Source organism: Prunus avium, chromosome 7, assembly GCF_965620075.1.
Source record: "Prunus avium chromosome 7, drPruAviu1.hap1.1, whole genome shotgun sequence".
Classification (NCBI taxonomy): domain Eukaryota; kingdom Viridiplantae; phylum Streptophyta; class Magnoliopsida; order Rosales; family Rosaceae; genus Prunus; species Prunus avium.
The window spans coordinates 32,699,841-32,717,919 of record NC_142290.1 but is presented as its reverse complement, the minus strand read 5'-3'; the positions used below and the strand labels follow the sequence as shown (position 1 = coordinate 32,717,919).

The following is an 18,079-nucleotide window of genomic DNA, read 5'->3' as shown; positions in this document are numbered from 1 at the left end:
AGAATTTTAAAGTGACCAAGTGAGTGGTGACGTGTGGGGTCTGCCAGCAGAAAAAAAATTTAGATTAAGAAGCAAACACCCAAGAGACAAAGGCCCTCAACACAATAAGCAGGCGGTACGAGTTAACGTAGTGGGAAGGGAACATTTGAAATGCATCATTATCATAATGCGTTTTCCTGAAAAAAAACATACCAATCCTTGTATTGCCAAACCCTATCCTGTCTAATCACTCTGCCTCGGCTGACGCCCCACTTGTTCCAAGAGATCTTGTAATAATATTCCCATCCAGATATTTATCCTGGCAAAGGTAATATTCCCAATCTTCTCGTAAAAATATAAATATTATGAAGATGACGAGTAGATGCAATGCTATTTTGGAAGAAAAAGTAAGATAGTCTTTAGTTCTATTTATGGCTCATATTCATTTGCTTCATGTGTTTATCGATAACATGACTTTGATGACTTTGATGACGAATTCACCAACGTTAGCAATAATTGTCAAAAATAGAAAAGAGCAAGTTGGTAGTGAGAGACAAATATCATGACTTTGTCGTTCGACGCAAAAGATTTCAACTCAGTCATACAACCTTTTTTTTTTTAATCTCAACCGTTTCGTTGAAAAGCTTGTAAATCTTCTTCATCTTATTTCTGAGGAGGTTTTCAACTCTCTCTTTTTTCTTTGTTTGTTGGGATTTCCTCTTTTCACAAGATAACAGTTGCGTTCTCAGCATAATCACTGACAAATTCTCATCCTGAATGTTTACTTGTTGGGTTGGTTAATAAAATATGAAAGGGTAATTTAAATTTTGAAAGAAAAAAAAAGAGGAGAGGCTTTCATAGAAAAAAAAAAGGTCAAAAAAGGCAATTAAATTTGTAGCAAAAACTATTATAATTCAGGTTTTCTTCAGAGATTATACCAAGTCTAAACAGCTACCGTTGAGAATGGGTCAAGTTGACACTACAATATTCGAGTATAAAATATGATAAGTGGTTAAAAGCATCCTTCTTGATATTCAATCATAAGCGCTTTTATTATAAAAATGTTGAAATTTTCATAAGAAATCTAAGTGCTTTCTAAAAAAACATTATAAACTATGTATTTTTTCAAAAAAACGTTTATATAACCCAAAAGCACTTCTAAATCTTTCTATTGAACACTACTAAAAAAAACACTTTTAATTGCCATGAAGTATTTTGGGCTCTTTCAAAAGCACTCCCAAAATCTAAGTAGTTAGCATTGAGACAGGGGTCGAAGGGTCGAAGCTTCGAGTATAAAATATGCACAGGTTGAATGATATTATAGCTAAATATATTTGGGCCAAAAGACCCAAAAAGAATAAATTTGGGCCTTTGGGAGGCCCAGAATAATAATAATAATAATTTTTTCCAATAAGAAGCTCTCCATTTTAGTACATGAACTATTAAGGGCCGACAAAACTTTTTGTCCAACAGCTGTAAACAGGCTTCCATTTTAGCACAGAAACTATTGTGAACAATCTTGTAACAGAAGCTTCATAGCTCCAGAAATCAACCATATGCAGGCTACACGACAAAACCAAACTCCAGTTCAGAACCAAAACCGACAACTTCAAAAAAGCTAGATATGGTTCTAATTCTAGAACAGAAACATTGCACAAGCAAATCAATGGTTGAAAATTAACCCTAAAAGTGGTTGTTATGTTTCAAATCAGATCCCTCAGCATCCCTCACAATAATTGGATTGTATCTTGTCCAACCCGTTCAAGCCACGGACCTTTTATCGCCACCAAGAACATCAACTTGTGGGGGAGAACGAAAGGCTGGGCCTTTAACTTTTTAATATGAAACAAACTCACCACATATTGAATGACGTGGGAGCACGTGGAGTCATTGGGCCCAACACATGAAGCATTGTTTTGATACTATTAAACAAGTTGAAATTCCACCCTAAAATCAATTGGCAATAGGGAGAATAGCCAAATTCCAAGTCCAACCTAAAATGAATTCATAATGGCATGTTTACTAATCCGTAATTGGATTAGCAGGAATTGAATTGAGGAGGAGTTAGATTGAGAAGAATTAGATTTCATATTCCTATTGAAGTTGTTTACTAAAATTATATGGATTGAGGAGAGTTAAATTCCAGATTCCTATTGAAGTTGTTTATTAAACCATATGGAATTGGTGTAGGAGTGGTACTAATTACTCAAATGTCCTCGTTGTTGAGTTAAAGTAGATGGCAAATTTAAAATTTTGAATATTGTGTGAGGATATAATGGGTAAAAAAAAAATGAATTCATAATGGGTTAGTTCTTCGAGAATTAGAATACCACCTTCCATTTAAGAATTGAATTCCTCCAAAATCAAGAATTCAATTCCAAATTTTGTATGAGCCCTACTTACTTTTCGATTCATTGATGTGAAGTAAACGTATGAATCCTCCATAGGTGGAATTCAATTCATGATGAAAATTCCAATTCATGATTAGCAAACACACCATTAATGTAATACAAACACTCAACAAAAACAATGATGCGTAGAACTTATCCTTGAAAGAAATGGTGCGTGCCGGTGTGTTTATGTGTTCTGCACATCACAAAGGTACAAAGTGATGCGACTAGTCTATATATGCTAATTAACACACAGGTCTTTTCCAATCTGCCGATAATTTGGAAACCGAATCACTAAGGAAGCAGATTCAGGGTCACTAGAAAACTATTTAAAGAAGGAATTTTGTTTACTTTGATCCCCTGAAAAGGGTGGTTAGTTCTCATGCTTACGCTAGCTTAGCAGATAGAGATGCCTTAATCAGGAGCAAGCAACCTGCAGAGCTCAAAAGCATGAAAATCGAATTGAATTTCGGTATAAAGATGCACAAAAATATATATGTTCCATTCACAACTTTTTAATCCCCATCAAATTTCACAGAGCAATAAGAAACAACAATGGAGATACAAAAATCTCTGCAAGACTATTATAGCCATAAGGGTATAAGAAAAAGGAATCTATAGGCATGCATATTTACTTTGATAGACGTAGACTTGTGATGAGGTGATAAAGATTCCAGCTATATACATATCTCTGCAAAAGATTAATGATGTATTTGAATGCAATGGTCAGTGGCAGTACATGAGTACAGATTCTCTCCCTCCACTTTTCATAAAGTCCCTCTCAACCAATGATCATATCAACCGACTTCAACAATAGTGGCACAGCACAATATCTAGATTTTTGTGGCTGTTTTTTTAGGATGATTTTGAGGGACTTGGATCAACAAATTAAAGCTAGAAAACATTTTCCAGTTAATTATTAATCTAGTGCTATAATTTTGCTCTATTTTTTTACAAGAAGTGTCAAGTCCGAATCCCGAATCCCGAATCTCTAGATTTAAAAATATTTATAATATTCTCACAAGTTCAAATTGCCAAAGTGTATAATTCCTTGTCAAAGTAAAATTAAGCATATATTTATCTAGAAATGATTTGTTGATAGAGTTGAAATTCATGACTCTTAATCCCATCCTCTGCTTTCTGTGCCAAGAAATCTAAACTATTGCAGATTCTAGGCCTAGCAATGAAACAAAATAATATGCAACTTGCATGCGAAAGGTATCAGCCAATTAGTGATTTATCTCAAGAATATACCAAACATTCCAAGCAGCCATAGATTTTGGTCCTAGAAAATGAGTCCATATCTTGTTTGGAATAAAAGCAAGTGGAAGAATCAAAGATCACCAAGATCTGTTTTACCAGAGATAAAAATGAGAAAAGAACAACAACAATGCAGCCTGAAAAAGAAATATCAGCAAGGAGATCGTCCAAGATTCGAAAGTGGTCCAGTCGAATTCATATTGACCCAAATGAGTTGCTATCAGTATGACTTTGAGCTCAAAACTTATACCATGTGAATTGCATAGCAGATAGTTACCTCCATTTGTGCAGGAAGTTTTCAAACAATATTGGAATCTGAAACCCAAAAGGCAAAAGATGGAACCTTTATAGGCTCTGCTTTTGAACCATATTCATACTGCTGACATACAATCTTAAATACCAAGCCTTGCCCATTTCCAAACATGGGATGAGGATGGAGAAATTAAAATGAAAATTAACTCACTCTTGTATTCTGCATTGACTTTCTTCCATTTAAAAAAGCACAAAAAGGTTTTTTTAAAAAAACAGAAAAGCAATTGTGAATAGAGGGGTTTTCCCACCCAAACTAAGCTTAAACTATAATGTAAAACATTATGAATGAGGCACTGTTCCAATTTCCAAATGTTAAGTATTTGTTCCTCTAAAGCAAGAGAAAAGAACCGAACGAAAGACCGGTTGAACAGACGGAAACAAGTAAGCAGATTTATGAAGTAATGAACACTAGAAACAATCTTACTTTCTTGACCAGAATCTCAAGTAGGTTTTATCTATTCTTGCACAAGCTTCCCGTTTTTGGAAAATGATTAAAGGCATATAATAGTCATTAACACTCAAATGGCAAACAAATTGATGTCAAAATCAGATATTTAGCAGCAATGACAAGGAGGTGATACAACTTGCAATCTTATCCCAAAAGGGCCCTTTGCTTATTAAAAACGTATTGCTGCTATCAGTGTCCTCTCTCTCTCTCTCTTTTATTAGTCATATTCCTATTATCCTTATTTGGGAGAAAATCTGGAATATATACAGCTTTAATTTTGCACCACTAATAATGCTTTAGTTAGACCAGTAGCAACATTAAGAAGAACCCATTTGCCTGTCAGTGCTGATTAACTATATGGATCAAACCAGACAAAGAAAAAAGAAAGAAAAAAAGAACCATCTTGCCAAACAAAAGAAAAATGGAAAACAAATATCTGTTTACAGCAGCCAAGCAAGTACTGATACATTATGTGTTTTCAGTTGCTGCAATTACCAGTATTTCAATTGAGTCTGCTTCAGTCGGCTAGATAATAACAAGAACTGGCCAGTAACTAATAAAGGAGGACCAATTTGCTGGTCATTAGATCAAAGGAATATAGTTCCAGTGAAAATAAAATAAAATAAAATAAAAGGGCCAGCCCTTTCATACTGATTCTCCTCTAGCAATTGATGTTCCTTGTCCTGCTTCATCTTGTGGCTCTTAAGGGAACGGGTCACTTCATATTCTGCCCTTTTGGAAGATATATTCGGCCAACTGGCTTAACCCCACCACTCCTTTTTAGGCTTCTCCTCCTGCTTATAAGGAGCTCACTTGGTTATCTATTTTCTCAAGCCATTCCTTGACTTCAGTCTTCAAGAAACCAATCTTGACTTGGAAGGAAGAAAAAAAACAACCATTCTTTTCCCTTCTTTCCCTTCTTTTTTGAGTTCAGTCTAGTACCTCTTCTTAACAAGTGCTTTTCATGGCATCCAACTCACTCACTTCTTCAAGAAACTCTAACTCCTCGTGGACTCCTAAGCAAAACAAGCAGTTCGAAAAGGCCCTGGCTTTGTATGACAAGGATACGCCAGACCGCTGGCAGAAGGTTGCCAGAGCAGTGGGCGGGAAATCTGCTGAGGAGGTGAAGCAGCACTATGAGATCCTCATTGAGGATGTCAATCACATTGAGGCCGGCAGAGTCCCATTTCCTCGTTACCGAGGCGACTAATAAGGACAATAGTTTGAACTTTGAATGGCAGCGGTACTTAACTAGTTCCTCTCTACTGTTTTTTTTCCTTCTTCCTGTTCTCTTTTAACATTTTGCTTTGCAATCCATAAACAAATCACCATTTCTGGTGCCTTGTATTGGACTCGACTGGACTATATTAAACTGGATTGTATTCAAAGGATATGTTGCAATATGACTTATGAACTTAATGACAGAATGCTGGTTGTTCCCAGTTAACTCGAACGAGATGGCCAACACCATTTCTGATATGGGCAGTTGTATCTGTCCACTTTAGTTAGCCATGGGAACAGCTGGTTGAGTTATGCATCTACTATCTCCATTTCCAAGTCCCCCCTAGAGCTTCCTTTTTTTTTTCTTTCTTCTTTTTTGTTTTGGTGGGGACAATAGAAAAGTCCAGGAAAGTGAAATTGAGAAGTACTTCTGAAGTGCTTGTCCTCAGTGTGGTCCATCAGTTTCTGCTACTGATCAATAGGCTAAAATCCTACTCCCTCACCTAACTACTTATCATTATACAACGTATTTAAGGCAAAAAGGAAATACCTGGCCACACTAGTTCAACTTCTTATCCTGTCTCTAGGCCAAAGAAAGTCCACATGTGATCTAATCCTACCTCCTTCTGGATAACGTATGCCAATGCTCCTATGGACCTAATTCATTGGCCTGATGAGGATTCTCTAGCATACCCAACTCAATATTTTATCCTTTCTTTGCAACCCATATGAACCTTTTGGCTTTTGTCTATGCTTGGATTTAACTTTTGGAATTCTTCACGTTTTTGCAGACTGGTTTAAAGTCTCTCTGCAGACTGAAACTTACATTTCTCTATAAAAAATTCCACCTTGCAGGGTCTTCAAGTATATGATATCAACGTTTCGATGAAGTTCAAGATGCAGACTTGTGAAAAGTAGCAGATGCAGATATGTATGTAAATGAAGCAGTTTGGGTTTTATGCAACTAAGTTAACCATTGTTATGGTTTTTCAGTGTACCAAGCACCATGTATTTGTGTATGAAATTTTCAGTACTAGTGTGATTATGACGTTTGCAAAAGCATATTTCTTCCCTATTGTTGTCCAGCTTGAATTCCCCATCCTTGGGGATGAGATTTTTACTACAAACAGCACAGCACAATTACAATGTAGGCTAGAAAAATGAAGATGTTCTCCTGGAATGGTAGAGAAAACTTGAGCTATACGGCAATCAGAGCATGCAAAGTGATCTAAATGGATGTGATTATTGACTTAATTACATCAACATCAACATAATCATGAATGATAATTAAATGATAATGATATCTATGGGGGAGCTTGATGGAATTTAAAAAGTCAAAAAGGTTGTGGAGAACTTGATGGCTGACCCGACAGATTCTGGACTTAAGTATTCAACCAAGAAAGACGGCCACGAGGGGAATCTAAATTTTATATTATAACCTCTGACTCTAGTACTAATTTAGTTAAAGGGGAACTCAGATGTAGTGAGGGAATTCAAATTCTGACCCTAATGATCAACATCTTCGGCCGCTAGAGCTATACATAGTTCGTATCGTATTAACGGTTTGTGTTACATTATGTGGGATGTAACCTACATTATGTTACATTAATAGACATCAGATCAATTGCGGAACTATTATTGAACGGTTAAATTAAACCATTCAGTACATCCACTTAACATGGTCCTCTCATTATAAAAGGAACCCACCATAGTAAAATTCTATAGTTAGATAAGGCCCTTAGTAGATGATGCCCTATTTCTTAATCATTGGATCAAACTAACTAATTTGATCAAACAGCTAACCAATTTAATCCAACAGTTGCGAGATAAGATCTCATTTAATAACCTTAGAGCATCTCCAACCGAAATGTCAATTCCAACGTGGCAAGTTTTAACCCCAAAAAAAGACATTTTAAGCCTTCCAACCGTGATGCCAAATCCTAGCTGGATTGACGTCCTTCACTTTTGCTGTAAAAAATGACAGCCCACATGTTGAGACGTCTTTTACTCTTTTTTATTATTTTAATGCTGGGCCCGCTTCCTTCTCTCCTCTTCCATGTACAGTTTTTAACCCTATTTAATATTTTACTCTTAAATACCGAGCCCACTTGACTTTAAAAATAATAAAATAAAATGTATATTTGACATCTCGATTGGATAAAGAGTTTTACAATATGTCAAATTGCCACATCAGTCATTAAATTTAAATTTGATATTTGGTATTTGAGGAGATGCTCTTAGCTGAAGCCCTCACTATTGAATAACTCCCTCACCATATCCCTTGGTTGGGCCTATTTTGTAAATCATTTTGGGTCAACCCCAAATTCACAGTCCACTTTGTACCCTTGTAGAGAGAAATACCATAAACCGGGTCAGGATAATGGACCAAGTGTATCCAAACAATCCTTGACCTACAGTGGGGTCCACGTGTATGTCCCAGTTGGTCAATTGGTTTATTCTCCACGCAAGCCCTTCCTCCTAGATCCTAGAAGGGCCGCGCTAGCGCCTTTCAATGTTTCCGTTTAAACCCTAGAGTTCAGGGTTTAAGGTTGAAAGAGGTTTATGCTCACACAGACATTTGAGACATTTGAGTTTACGCCCATGAATTCTCGAACTTAGAAATCCGATCAAAAGCAAAGCTCGAACCTTTATCCATGGCAGCCTCGAAAATATCTTCGTGCATAGCAATGGCGGTCGCCGCGGCGGCTTCCATGCCCGCGCTCTCCAACCGCGCCTACGCCGACTCTCCCTTCCGTTTTAATCCATTCTCATCTTCTTCTCCTTCTTCTGCGCCAATGGACCAGAGCTCTAATGCGAAATCGGAGCCTGAAGCTGAAGAGCCCAGAGGGTCGGGGATGGATCCCGAGGATTTAGAACGAGCTGCCAAAGCTCTCCGGAAAATCAATTCCTCGAAATACGCCAAGCAGGTAATTTAAATGTTGCTGAAGTTGAAATTTTTCGTTGGTGTTTGTTTTCTGAGAAAAAAGATGGAAAATAGAAGAAAGATACAACTGTTTTAGTCTTAGGGCTCTATTGTATCACTAAGAAGGAAATGAGGGATGAAATCAGAATGCTTAATTCCTGATTTTCTGTTCCTTTTGTTTCTATAATTTAACTTCACGTGTTTCGGTAGCCATTTGGTAGGAGTCCTTAGTTTTATCTGTATGTGTTCCTACAATTACTATGCCCACGGCTCTACCTTTGTTGTTGTTGGAGCCATTGAAGCATATGAATTGAAATGTGTTTTTCTTTTTGTTCTGCATGAGGTTTCAACGCAACTGAATTATGATCTGAGATGAATCTTTACATGGAGTATGGTAAAGGTGTTAAATTGGTCACTTGGTCTTGTTCTCCAGGTCTTTGATCTGATGAGGAAGCAGGAGCAAACTCGCCTTGCCGAGTCAGAAGCAGAGAAGAATCATCATCAAGCAATACAAGCTCAAAGTGATATTGTAAGTTATATCCATCTTAGAACTTTAGTCATCTTGTGGTGTTATTATTTCAAACATAACTATCACACGAGATTGGCTCCTAGTCCTTTCCTTTGTTGTGCCTTGGGTTAGGTAATTTCTTTTCAATTAATGAAACATATAATGTTCTAGGTTTTTAGCATTTAGGTTTAGCAAATTGTGAAAGCCAGCATGCTAATCAATCTTGTGAGAGAATAAATGTGGTTTTCTGTATCTTATCTTTCCTCTATGAATTTTAACTTATACTGCATAGTTTTTTAATTGACAGGAAAGGCAGAGGAAAATGGCTGAGGAACAACGAAATATAGTGCAACAACAAGCACAAGCAAAGGCACAAATGGTTCGTTATGAAGATGAACTGGCTAGGAAAAGATTACAGGTGCAAGCAGTGGAATAAATTATGTGTTCTTTATCTAAGAATTTATGGTATCTAGCACTTAGACTTTGTAAGTTCTTACCACTGAAGGGAGTCACTATTAGCTCTCAATGATGGTGGGCATATTTTGAGAATATATCCATATAAATCTGCCATGTCTTGCTTATAATCAAGAGAGTAGCTACTCTCTTACCAAAAAATTGGTCAAGTCAGTAGTTGGTTTAACAAATTCTCAAACATTGGTAAAGTCTGTAACTACTCTCTAATTCTGGAGCAAGAAAAGATAGGTTTGTTTTATCTTTTAATATTCAATTATTAACTCCTGGTTATTGAAACCTTACTTTATTGTCTACTTGAATGCAGACAGATCATGAGGCCCAGAGGCAGCATAATGTTGAGTTGGCTAGGATGCAAGAAGAGTCCTCTATGCGAAAAGAGCGAGCAAGACAGGCTACTGAGGAGCAGGTCCAAGCTCAGCAGCGTCAAACCGAGAAAGAGAGAGCTGAAATAGAACGAGAAACCATTAGAGTAAAGGCCATAGCAGAGGCTGAAGGTCGGGCCCATGAAGCAAAATTGACTGAGGACCATAACAGGAGAATGCTTATAGAGCGGATGAATGGTGAAAAAGAAAAATGGCTTGCTGCAATCAATACAGCTTTTAGTCACATTGAAGGTATGCAAAATTTGGTAGCTGTGTTTTATTTTATAGGAAAAAATCTGAGGCTCATATTATGTACTTGAATAACCAACTGTTGCTTCAGACAGATTGAGTAAAATGTTGTCTTTTTAAATTTCTCTGGTGGTGGCAATAGTGCCACTTTTATCTTGAGTTCGTTGGAACACAATTGTTTGATATCATATTTTTGACTTCATGATAATGTTTGATGGTATAATTGTCTCATCTGGTATCTGCAGGGGGTTTTAGAACTTTGTTGACTGATAGGAATAAGTTGGTTATGACCGTTGGAGGTGCCACAGCACTGGCTGCAGGTGTTTATACGACTAGGTTCGTATTCTGTTCTTTCGTTGCATTCAAACCCAACTACCCTATGTATTACTTCTTTTTGGCATGTTTCAACTTAATTAGGATACACATGGGTCTTATGTTGAAGGAGCAGAGTTTATCAGTCCGTTCTGCTACTTCTAAACCTCCCCATATAAAATGGCAAGGAACCTAGTCTGCACAATGAGAGGTAGCCCTCTCCCATCCAATAAACCCGCTTAACCTTGGTGTAGACAAGATTCAACCTCTTGTGTGACCACAAGACACATCCTAACTAACCAGTTGGTACCTTCCAGAAATGCTACTTTATAGCTTTGTAGTAATCGTTGCACTGCAACCTTTCTATTTCTTGTGTCCAATTACACAGGTGGATAGATGATAACTTTCAGTCTCTCTCTTAATGATGATGTCAAGTTAATCAGTAATGCCTTTTACTGTGTTGATGTGATGAACTTTTAATGGAATTATGATATCAAGTTCTTCATCCGTAGTTTGTGATGACTGTATTGTTTATTGGATGTGCCAACTAATTGTCTTTTGACATCCTTTCTTTTCTACAGAGAAGGTTCTAGAGTTATATGGGGTTATATCAACCGGATACTGGGGCAGCCATCTCTGATTCGAGAATCATCCATTGCAAGATTTCCAGGTTCAGAGATAATATCTAAAGCAAAGAATAAAGTTTTAAATTATAGTGCTGGTGCTGCAGCATCTGGATCTCTGCAAGGCAAGAATGGTCTTTCAAATATTGTTCTCCATCCCTCGTTGCAGAAGAGAATAGAACTACTTGCTCGAGCTACAGCAAACACTAAGGCTCACCAGGCTCCCTTTCGCAACATGATGTTTTATGGCCCCCCTGGCACTGGTAAAACCATGGTTGCCAGAGAAATAGCTCGAAAATCGGTATTTCACTGATTCATGGCCTTACATTATTTCTTTTGTCATTGGTGCTCATTTATATGCCTTACTTAAACCCTTTTATATGTTCTACTGCCTCGCTGGGACAGCACCCGTGCATGGGGAGATCTTTATAGGTCAAATGAATGCAACTGTTCGAATAGTTAAAAGCTTCAATTTGTTATCAATTAAAATGAATGCTAATTTTCATCAATTTTTTTGTTTGTTTTATATATTGAATTACTTTATTGTTGGATCAAAATTCTTAGGATTACAAATGACTATGTTTGTAACCATATATAAACAGGAGTTATTCTGAAGGAAACTGTAACTTCTCAACATGACAGTTTTTTATCCTTCCGAATGCAGGGTTTGGATTATGCTATGATGACCGGAGGAGATGTTGCACCCTTAGGCCCACAGGCTGTTACTAAGATCCATCAGATATTTGATTGGGCAAAAAAATCAAACAAAGGTCTACTGCTTTTTATTGACGAGGCAGATGCTTTCCTATGCGAGTAAGTTCGAGTTTTCAGGCTATCTGTTTTTTCATCTGTTGCACGCTTTTTTTTTAAAAAAAAAAAAAAAAAAAAGCTTGGGAGTTAACTTCCATGGTTTATAGTTTCAGAGGGTGCAACCTAGATTTTCATTACCTCATAGCTTCGGTCATATATATAAGCTCAATCAGCAGGCCTCTAATGAATGTTCCCATGCAGGCGTAACAGTACACACATGAGCGAATCTCAGCGTAGTGCTCTAAATGCATTGCTCTTCCGAACTGGAGATCAGTCAAGAGACATAGTTCTAGTACTTGCCACAAACAGGCCAGGTGATCTTGACAATGCTATCACTGACCGCATAGATGAAGTGATTGAGTTCCCAATCCCTGGAGAGGAGGAACGATTTAAACTTTTGAAGCTCTATTTGAACAAATACCTTTGTGATGAAGGCGAAAGCTCTAAGTCAGGCATTTTTGTCAAGAAGAAGCCGCAAAAAATAGAGATAAAGGATTTCTCTGATGATTTGATCCGAGAGGCCGCCCGTAAGACAGAAGGGTTCTCTGGCCGCGAGATAGCGAAACTCATGGCCAGTGTCCAAGCAGCTGTGTATGGGCGCCCAGACTGTGTATTGGATTCCCAATTGTTCAAGGAAATTGTAGAGTACAAAGTTGCAGAGCACCACCAAAGAATAAAACTAGCTGCTGAAGGTGGTCATCCAGCTTAGCTATGGAATTTTTACCCTGGCTTGAGTGGATAGAGAAGTAGGGATTTAACATCCATCAAAATCCCATATGGTAGAAATTGTTGTCGTGTCGATTTATGTTTCACATTTTCCATGATTTTGGAATATGTCATTCATTCAATAGTCTTTGTTAATTGATGAAGCATGTTTCCTTGGGCTAGTCATCCCCACTTTTACTCTCTTCTTAACTTACAACAGTTTTACTCTCATTTCTCATTTTGCTTCAAAGTGAATCTTACTCTAAGCCCCTATATCTTTCTCTCTCTCTTCTTTCCCCAATTCCTAACAAACCATCCTTTGGAGGTGCTAATGTCCACATATATAAATTAAAATGAACATTATTAGCCAAAAAATCAAGACTATACAAACTAGTTATATATTTTTATTTTTTCATTACATGGAAGTTTGAACATTAGAATTCAAAATTTCTCAAAATGACAAAGTTAGCCTTTGAGCATTATATACATAGCCGTGGAGCTTCATGAAGAACTCGAACCCTTTTTATCAAAATTTAATTTTTGACCATATGTATTCACCAACTTTATCTAATATACATTGTACAGTCTTGTTTTAAAGAAGCTAGTGGTTCAGATTTGAGTAAATGACAGGCAGGTAATTTGGTGAATAAGAAAATTTGATAAATAAATTTGGTGAGTGTAAATTATAATAATGCCCCCAGTCAAGTCACCTTCAAACCCTTGTCGCAAAATGCAATTAAGGCCAAACATTCTCACCATCCCGCTTAGCAAGAACAACCAAGAGAATTTGTCAGACTGCAAATTTAAGGCGCAGAGGGAGATGCGGCCAAAGCTGCTTTGGTCAAAGCAACAGGTAGAGCCAAGGCAGCAATACTGCATCGCTCCCTTTTCTAACGGTCTGAGTAACTGCCACTATGACCCGACGCATATATATACACACTTCATCAAACATACACTTCATAGGCAAAAAAGAAAAGAAAAAAAAACAAGTTTGTGTTGTTCAGAGAGAAAGAGCGAAAGAGAAATTGAAAGATGAGGAAGAGAGCAGCGTTGTTGATGGTGCTATGGCTGGCTATGTTGGTGGGGACTTTGAGTGAGGATCAGAACGCCGAAAACAGTGATTCATGGACTGGCTGGGCCCGTGACAAGCTCACAGAGTAATTTCTTCATCTTTTCTTTTTCTTATTTACTTTCAAGTCTCTTCCTTTTTGTGTGTGTGCATATAATGAAATTGAACCATCCCCTCCTTTGATTTCCCTTCTAAATTAAACAACCATGCATTTTCATTCATGGGAAAAATCTAACAACCAAGCTACTGGGTCTGGTACATTGTCAATATTTTTGTTAATTGCCAATTCTGTGTTGATGTGATAACAATTGACATGGACCGAATATCGACAATGTACCAGGTACTATAGATTGGTAAACGTCCAAACCAATCACTTTTAACCAATTTATGTTTCCTTTCCAATATACTCTGTTTCTTAGATTTTATAGTTGATGAAAATAATGGTTGTTTTACTTTGTTTTCTGAATGCTTATTGATCATTAACGTTGTGTTGTGTTCTTTAGGGGACTTGGACTCAAAGGTGGGGAAGCAGGCTCTAAGTCCGCGGAAAGAGCGAACAAAGCAGCCTTCGTTCAAAAGTTTTTAGAAGGAGCTATATACTCTCTTGAAAAACATCAAACAGCCAAAGCTGAAGAGCTGATGAAAGGAGCTATGGAGTTTCTTTATCATGATAACACAATAAAAGATAAGGCAGCCAAACTTGAAGAGCTCATGAAAGAAGCTATCAAGTATCTTGAGCAAGATATGGTAGAAAAAGCAGAAAACGTGGTGAAAGGCGCTGTGCTGTATCTTAAAGGCGATGATGAAGACAACAATGAAGAGAAAGGGAAAAGAGTGACATATCTTGAAAAGGATAAAGTAGCAGCGGGAGTAAATAAAGCATCCCTTGTTGATTCGTTTCTGCAAGGAGCTTTAACCTATCTTGAACAACGCCAAGTAGCGAAAGCTATAGATATTGTGCAGGGAATTGTACTGTATGTTGGTCAATGTGACGAAATAAAAGATAAAGCAGCCGCTGCTGAAGAGATGATCCAATTAGCTTTGACGTATCTTGAAGCAGACAAACTAGAGAAAGGTACGGAGATGATCCGTGAAGCTGCGAAGGTTCTTGAAAACGACGAGGATTACAAAGCAGCAATTGGTAAGGGGAAAGGAGCGAAGTATCTTGAAAAAGGTAATGCGGAAATAGGACTTCAAAAAGCACATTTTGTTGAAGAGGTTCTAAAGGGAGCTATGTCCTATCTTCATGCAAATTCTTTGGTCAAAGCTAAAGACGTTATTCAAGGGGTGCAACAGTTTATTGCTCAGGATAATACATTAAAAGATAAACGTGCCACAGCTGAACAATTGCTCAATGGAGCTTTTGGCTATCTTGAAGAAGAGAAATCAGAGAAAGCGCTAAAAATAATCCAAGAAGCTATAGAGTATCTTGAAAGCGATGAGGATGTCAAAGCAGCAAATAAAGTCTTTAAAGAAGCAGAAGCTAAGGAAGCTAAGTTCAGAGGAGTGAAGTATCTTGAAAAGGATGAAAAGGATAAAGTAGCAGCAGGAGTAAATAAAGCATCCCTTGTTGATTCGTTTCTGCAAGGAGCTTTAACCTATCTTGAACAACGCCAAGTAGCGAAAGCTATAGATATTGTGCAGGGAATTGTACTGTATGTTGGTCAAAGTGACGAAATAAAAGATAAAGCAGCCGCTGCTGAAGAGATGATCCAATTAGCTTTGACGTATCTTGAAGCAGACAAACTAGAGAAAGGTACGGAGATGATCCGTGAAGCTGCGAAGGTTCTTGAAAACGACGAGGATTACAAAGCAGCAATTGGTAAGGGGAAAGGAGCGAAGTATCTTGAAAAAGGTAATGCAGAAATAGGACTTCAAAAAGCACATTTTGTTGAAGAGGTTCTAAAGGGAGCTATGTCCTATCTTCATGCAAATTCTTTGGTCAAAGCTAAAGACGTTATTCAAGGGGTGCAACAGTTTATTGCTCAGGATAATACATTAAAAGATAAACGTGCCACAGCTGAACAATTGCTCAATGGAGCTTTTGGCTATCTTGAAGAAGAGAAATCAGAGAAAGCGCTAAAAATAATCCAAGAAGCTATAGAGTATCTTGAAAGCGATGAGGATGTCAAAGCAGCAAATAAAGTCTTTAAAGAAGCAGAAGCTAAGGAAGCTAAGTTGAGAGGAGTGAAGTATCTTGAAAAGGATGAAAAGGATAAAGTAGCAGCAGGAGTAAATAAAGCATCCCTTGTTGATTCGTTTCTGCAAGGAGCTTTAACCTATCTTGAACAACGCCAAGTAGCGAAAGCTATAGATATTGTGCAGGGAATTGTACTGTATGTTGGTCAAAGTGACGAAATAAAAGATAAAGCAGCCGCTGCTGAAGAGATGATCCAATTAGCTTTGACGTATCTTGAAGCAGACAAACTAGAGAAAGGTACGGAGATGATCCGTGAAGCTGCGAAGGTTCTTGAAAACGACGAGGATTACAAAGCAGCAATTGGTAAGGGGAAAGGAGCGAAGTATCTTGAAAAAGGTAATGCAGAAATAGGACTTCAAAAAGCACATTTTGTTGAAGAGGTTCTAAAGGGAGCTATGTCCTATCTTCATGCAAATTCTTTGGTCAAAGCCAAAGACGTTATTCAAGGGGTGCAACAGTTTATTGCTCAGGATAATACATTAAAAGATAAACGTGCCACAGCTGAACAATTGCTCAATGGAGCTTTTGGCTATCTTGAAGAAGAGAAATCAGAGAAAGCGCTAAAAATAATCCAAGAAGCTATAGAGTATCTTGAAAGCGATGAGGATGTCAAGGCAGCAAATAAAGTCTTTAAAGAAGCAGAAGCTAAGGAAGCTAAGTTGAGAGGAGTGAAGTATCTTGAAAAGGATGAAAAGGATAAAGTAGCAGCAGGAGTAAATAAAGCATCCCTTGTTGATTCGTTTCTGCAAGGAGCTTTAACCTATCTTGAACAACGCCAAGTAGCGAAAGCTATAGATATTGTGCAGGGAATTGTACTGTATGTTGGTCAAAGTGACGAAATAAAAGATAAAGCAGCCGCTGCTGAAGAGATGATCCAATTAGCTTTGACGTATCTTGAAGCAGACAAACTAGAGAAAGGTACGGAGATGATCCGTGAAGCTGCGAAGGTTCTTGAAAACGACGAGGATTACAAAGCAGCAATTGGTAAGGGGAAAGGAGCGAAGTATCTTGAAAAAGGTAATGCAGAAATAGGACTTCAAAAAGCACATTTTGTTGAAGAGGTTCTAAAGGGAGCTATGTCCTATCTTCATGCAAATTCTTTGGTCAAAGCCAAAGACGTTATTCAAGGGGTGCAACAGTTTATTGCTCAGGATAATACATTAAAAGATAAACGTGCCACAGCTGAACAATTGCTCAATGGAGCTTTTGGCTATCTTGAAGAAGAGAAATCAGAGAAAGCGCTAAAAATAATCCAAGAAGCTATAGAGTATCTTGAAAGCGATGAGGATGTCAAAGCAGCAAATAAAGTCTTTAAAGAAGCAGAAGCTAAGGCAGCTAAGGCGACAGGAGGGAAGCATTCTAAAACAAACAATGGAGCTAAACATGATGGTTCAGAGCTCTGAAGTACTTACAACTACCTGATTGCATGTTAGCCCCATGAAGCCATGTGCGATCAGTTTATGTTATTTCTTGTTTTCACATACTGTGCCCTTTAAGGCATTATTTTCCCAAATTTTGGATCTTGTATTGTTCTTTTGTTCCTTCAAAAGGAGCTGCAGGAGCAATAGCGGTATTTAGATTTCCTTTTTTATTTTCCCGTATTTTTCTCTGTTTTGTTGAACGGGAATTTTTGTATTTGGTAATGAGTTTATTCATAACTCGAATAAAGTGATTGTGATGAGTTTATATCCAAATCATATTGGACATGCATCTCAGCCTACAATATTCAAATTATTTAGGCTTACGGTTAAGTTTTGCAGTACCTGCTTCTACTTTTTGTTTACAATTTTCCTGCTGAGGGTTTAGCGTACTTTATTATCAAGGATCTTTCCTTTTTCTATCCCTCGAGTCCTTCAAATTCATATGTCAATAAGAAAGACTTTGAATCAGAGTTGTATTTTGACTTCAAAAAGTCTTTTGTATTGTATGTTCAGATATTCTGAAATGAGTGACAAAATGTAAGTAACTGTGACCGCTTGGTTGTTTCAGTCATGAGATTCATTTCTGAAATTCATTTTAAGTTTCAGTTTTTGGGTCACTCGTTGAGCAATGTAATGGTTTTTTCTTAGATTACATTATAATCTAGGATCTATTGTTTCCAATGGCATTTGAACCTAGATATTCCACTCTACCCTTGTACTTGCAATACGGCTTCAATCAGAACTCATGATGATTTTCAAATACTAGTTAAAATTTTAAAACAAAGTTGTGAATTTCCTCAACAACAAAAAATG

General features: G+C 37.4%; 3 protein-coding genes across 4 annotated transcripts; all 3 read left to right on the top strand.

The window, feature by feature from the left end:
* The first annotated feature begins 5,207 nt into the window (after positions 1-5,207).
* Positions 5,208-6,685, top strand: LOC110774046 (protein RADIALIS-like 4). Of its 2 annotated transcripts, none has more exons than XM_021978581.2 (2): positions 5,208-5,632; positions 6,402-6,685. In XM_021978581.2, the coding sequence occupies exon 1, from the start codon at positions 5,354-5,356 to the stop codon at positions 5,597-5,599; it is 246 nt and encodes an 81-aa protein (XP_021834273.1). In that variant the 5' UTR covers positions 5,208-5,353; the 3' UTR covers positions 5,600-5,632; positions 6,402-6,685. The 2 variants fall into 2 exon arrangements, with proteins under 2 accessions (XP_021834273.1, XP_021834264.1); XM_021978572.2 differs by having other exon boundaries at positions 5,210-5,632; positions 6,466-6,685.
* Positions 6,686-8,086: 1,401 nt separating this feature from the next.
* Positions 8,087-12,774, top strand: LOC110774123 (uncharacterized). The gene is made up of 8 exons (XM_021978662.2): positions 8,087-8,537; positions 8,967-9,062; positions 9,349-9,459; positions 9,820-10,129; positions 10,372-10,462; positions 11,020-11,362; positions 11,726-11,874; positions 12,073-12,774. The coding sequence occupies exons 1-8, from the start codon at positions 8,265-8,267 to the stop codon at positions 12,578-12,580; spliced, it is 1,881 nt and encodes a 626-aa protein (XP_021834354.1). The 5' UTR covers positions 8,087-8,264; the 3' UTR covers positions 12,581-12,774.
* Positions 12,775-13,509: 735 nt separating this feature from the next.
* On the top strand, positions 13,510-17,526 carry LOC110773734 (uncharacterized). The gene is made up of 2 exons (XM_088256010.1): positions 13,510-13,733; positions 14,149-17,526. Exons 1-2 carry the CDS (start codon positions 13,609-13,611, stop codon positions 17,246-17,248), a joined length of 3,225 nt encoding a protein of 1,074 aa, XP_088112136.1. The 5' UTR covers positions 13,510-13,608; the 3' UTR covers positions 17,249-17,526.
* Positions 17,527-18,079: the final 553 nt, after the last annotated feature.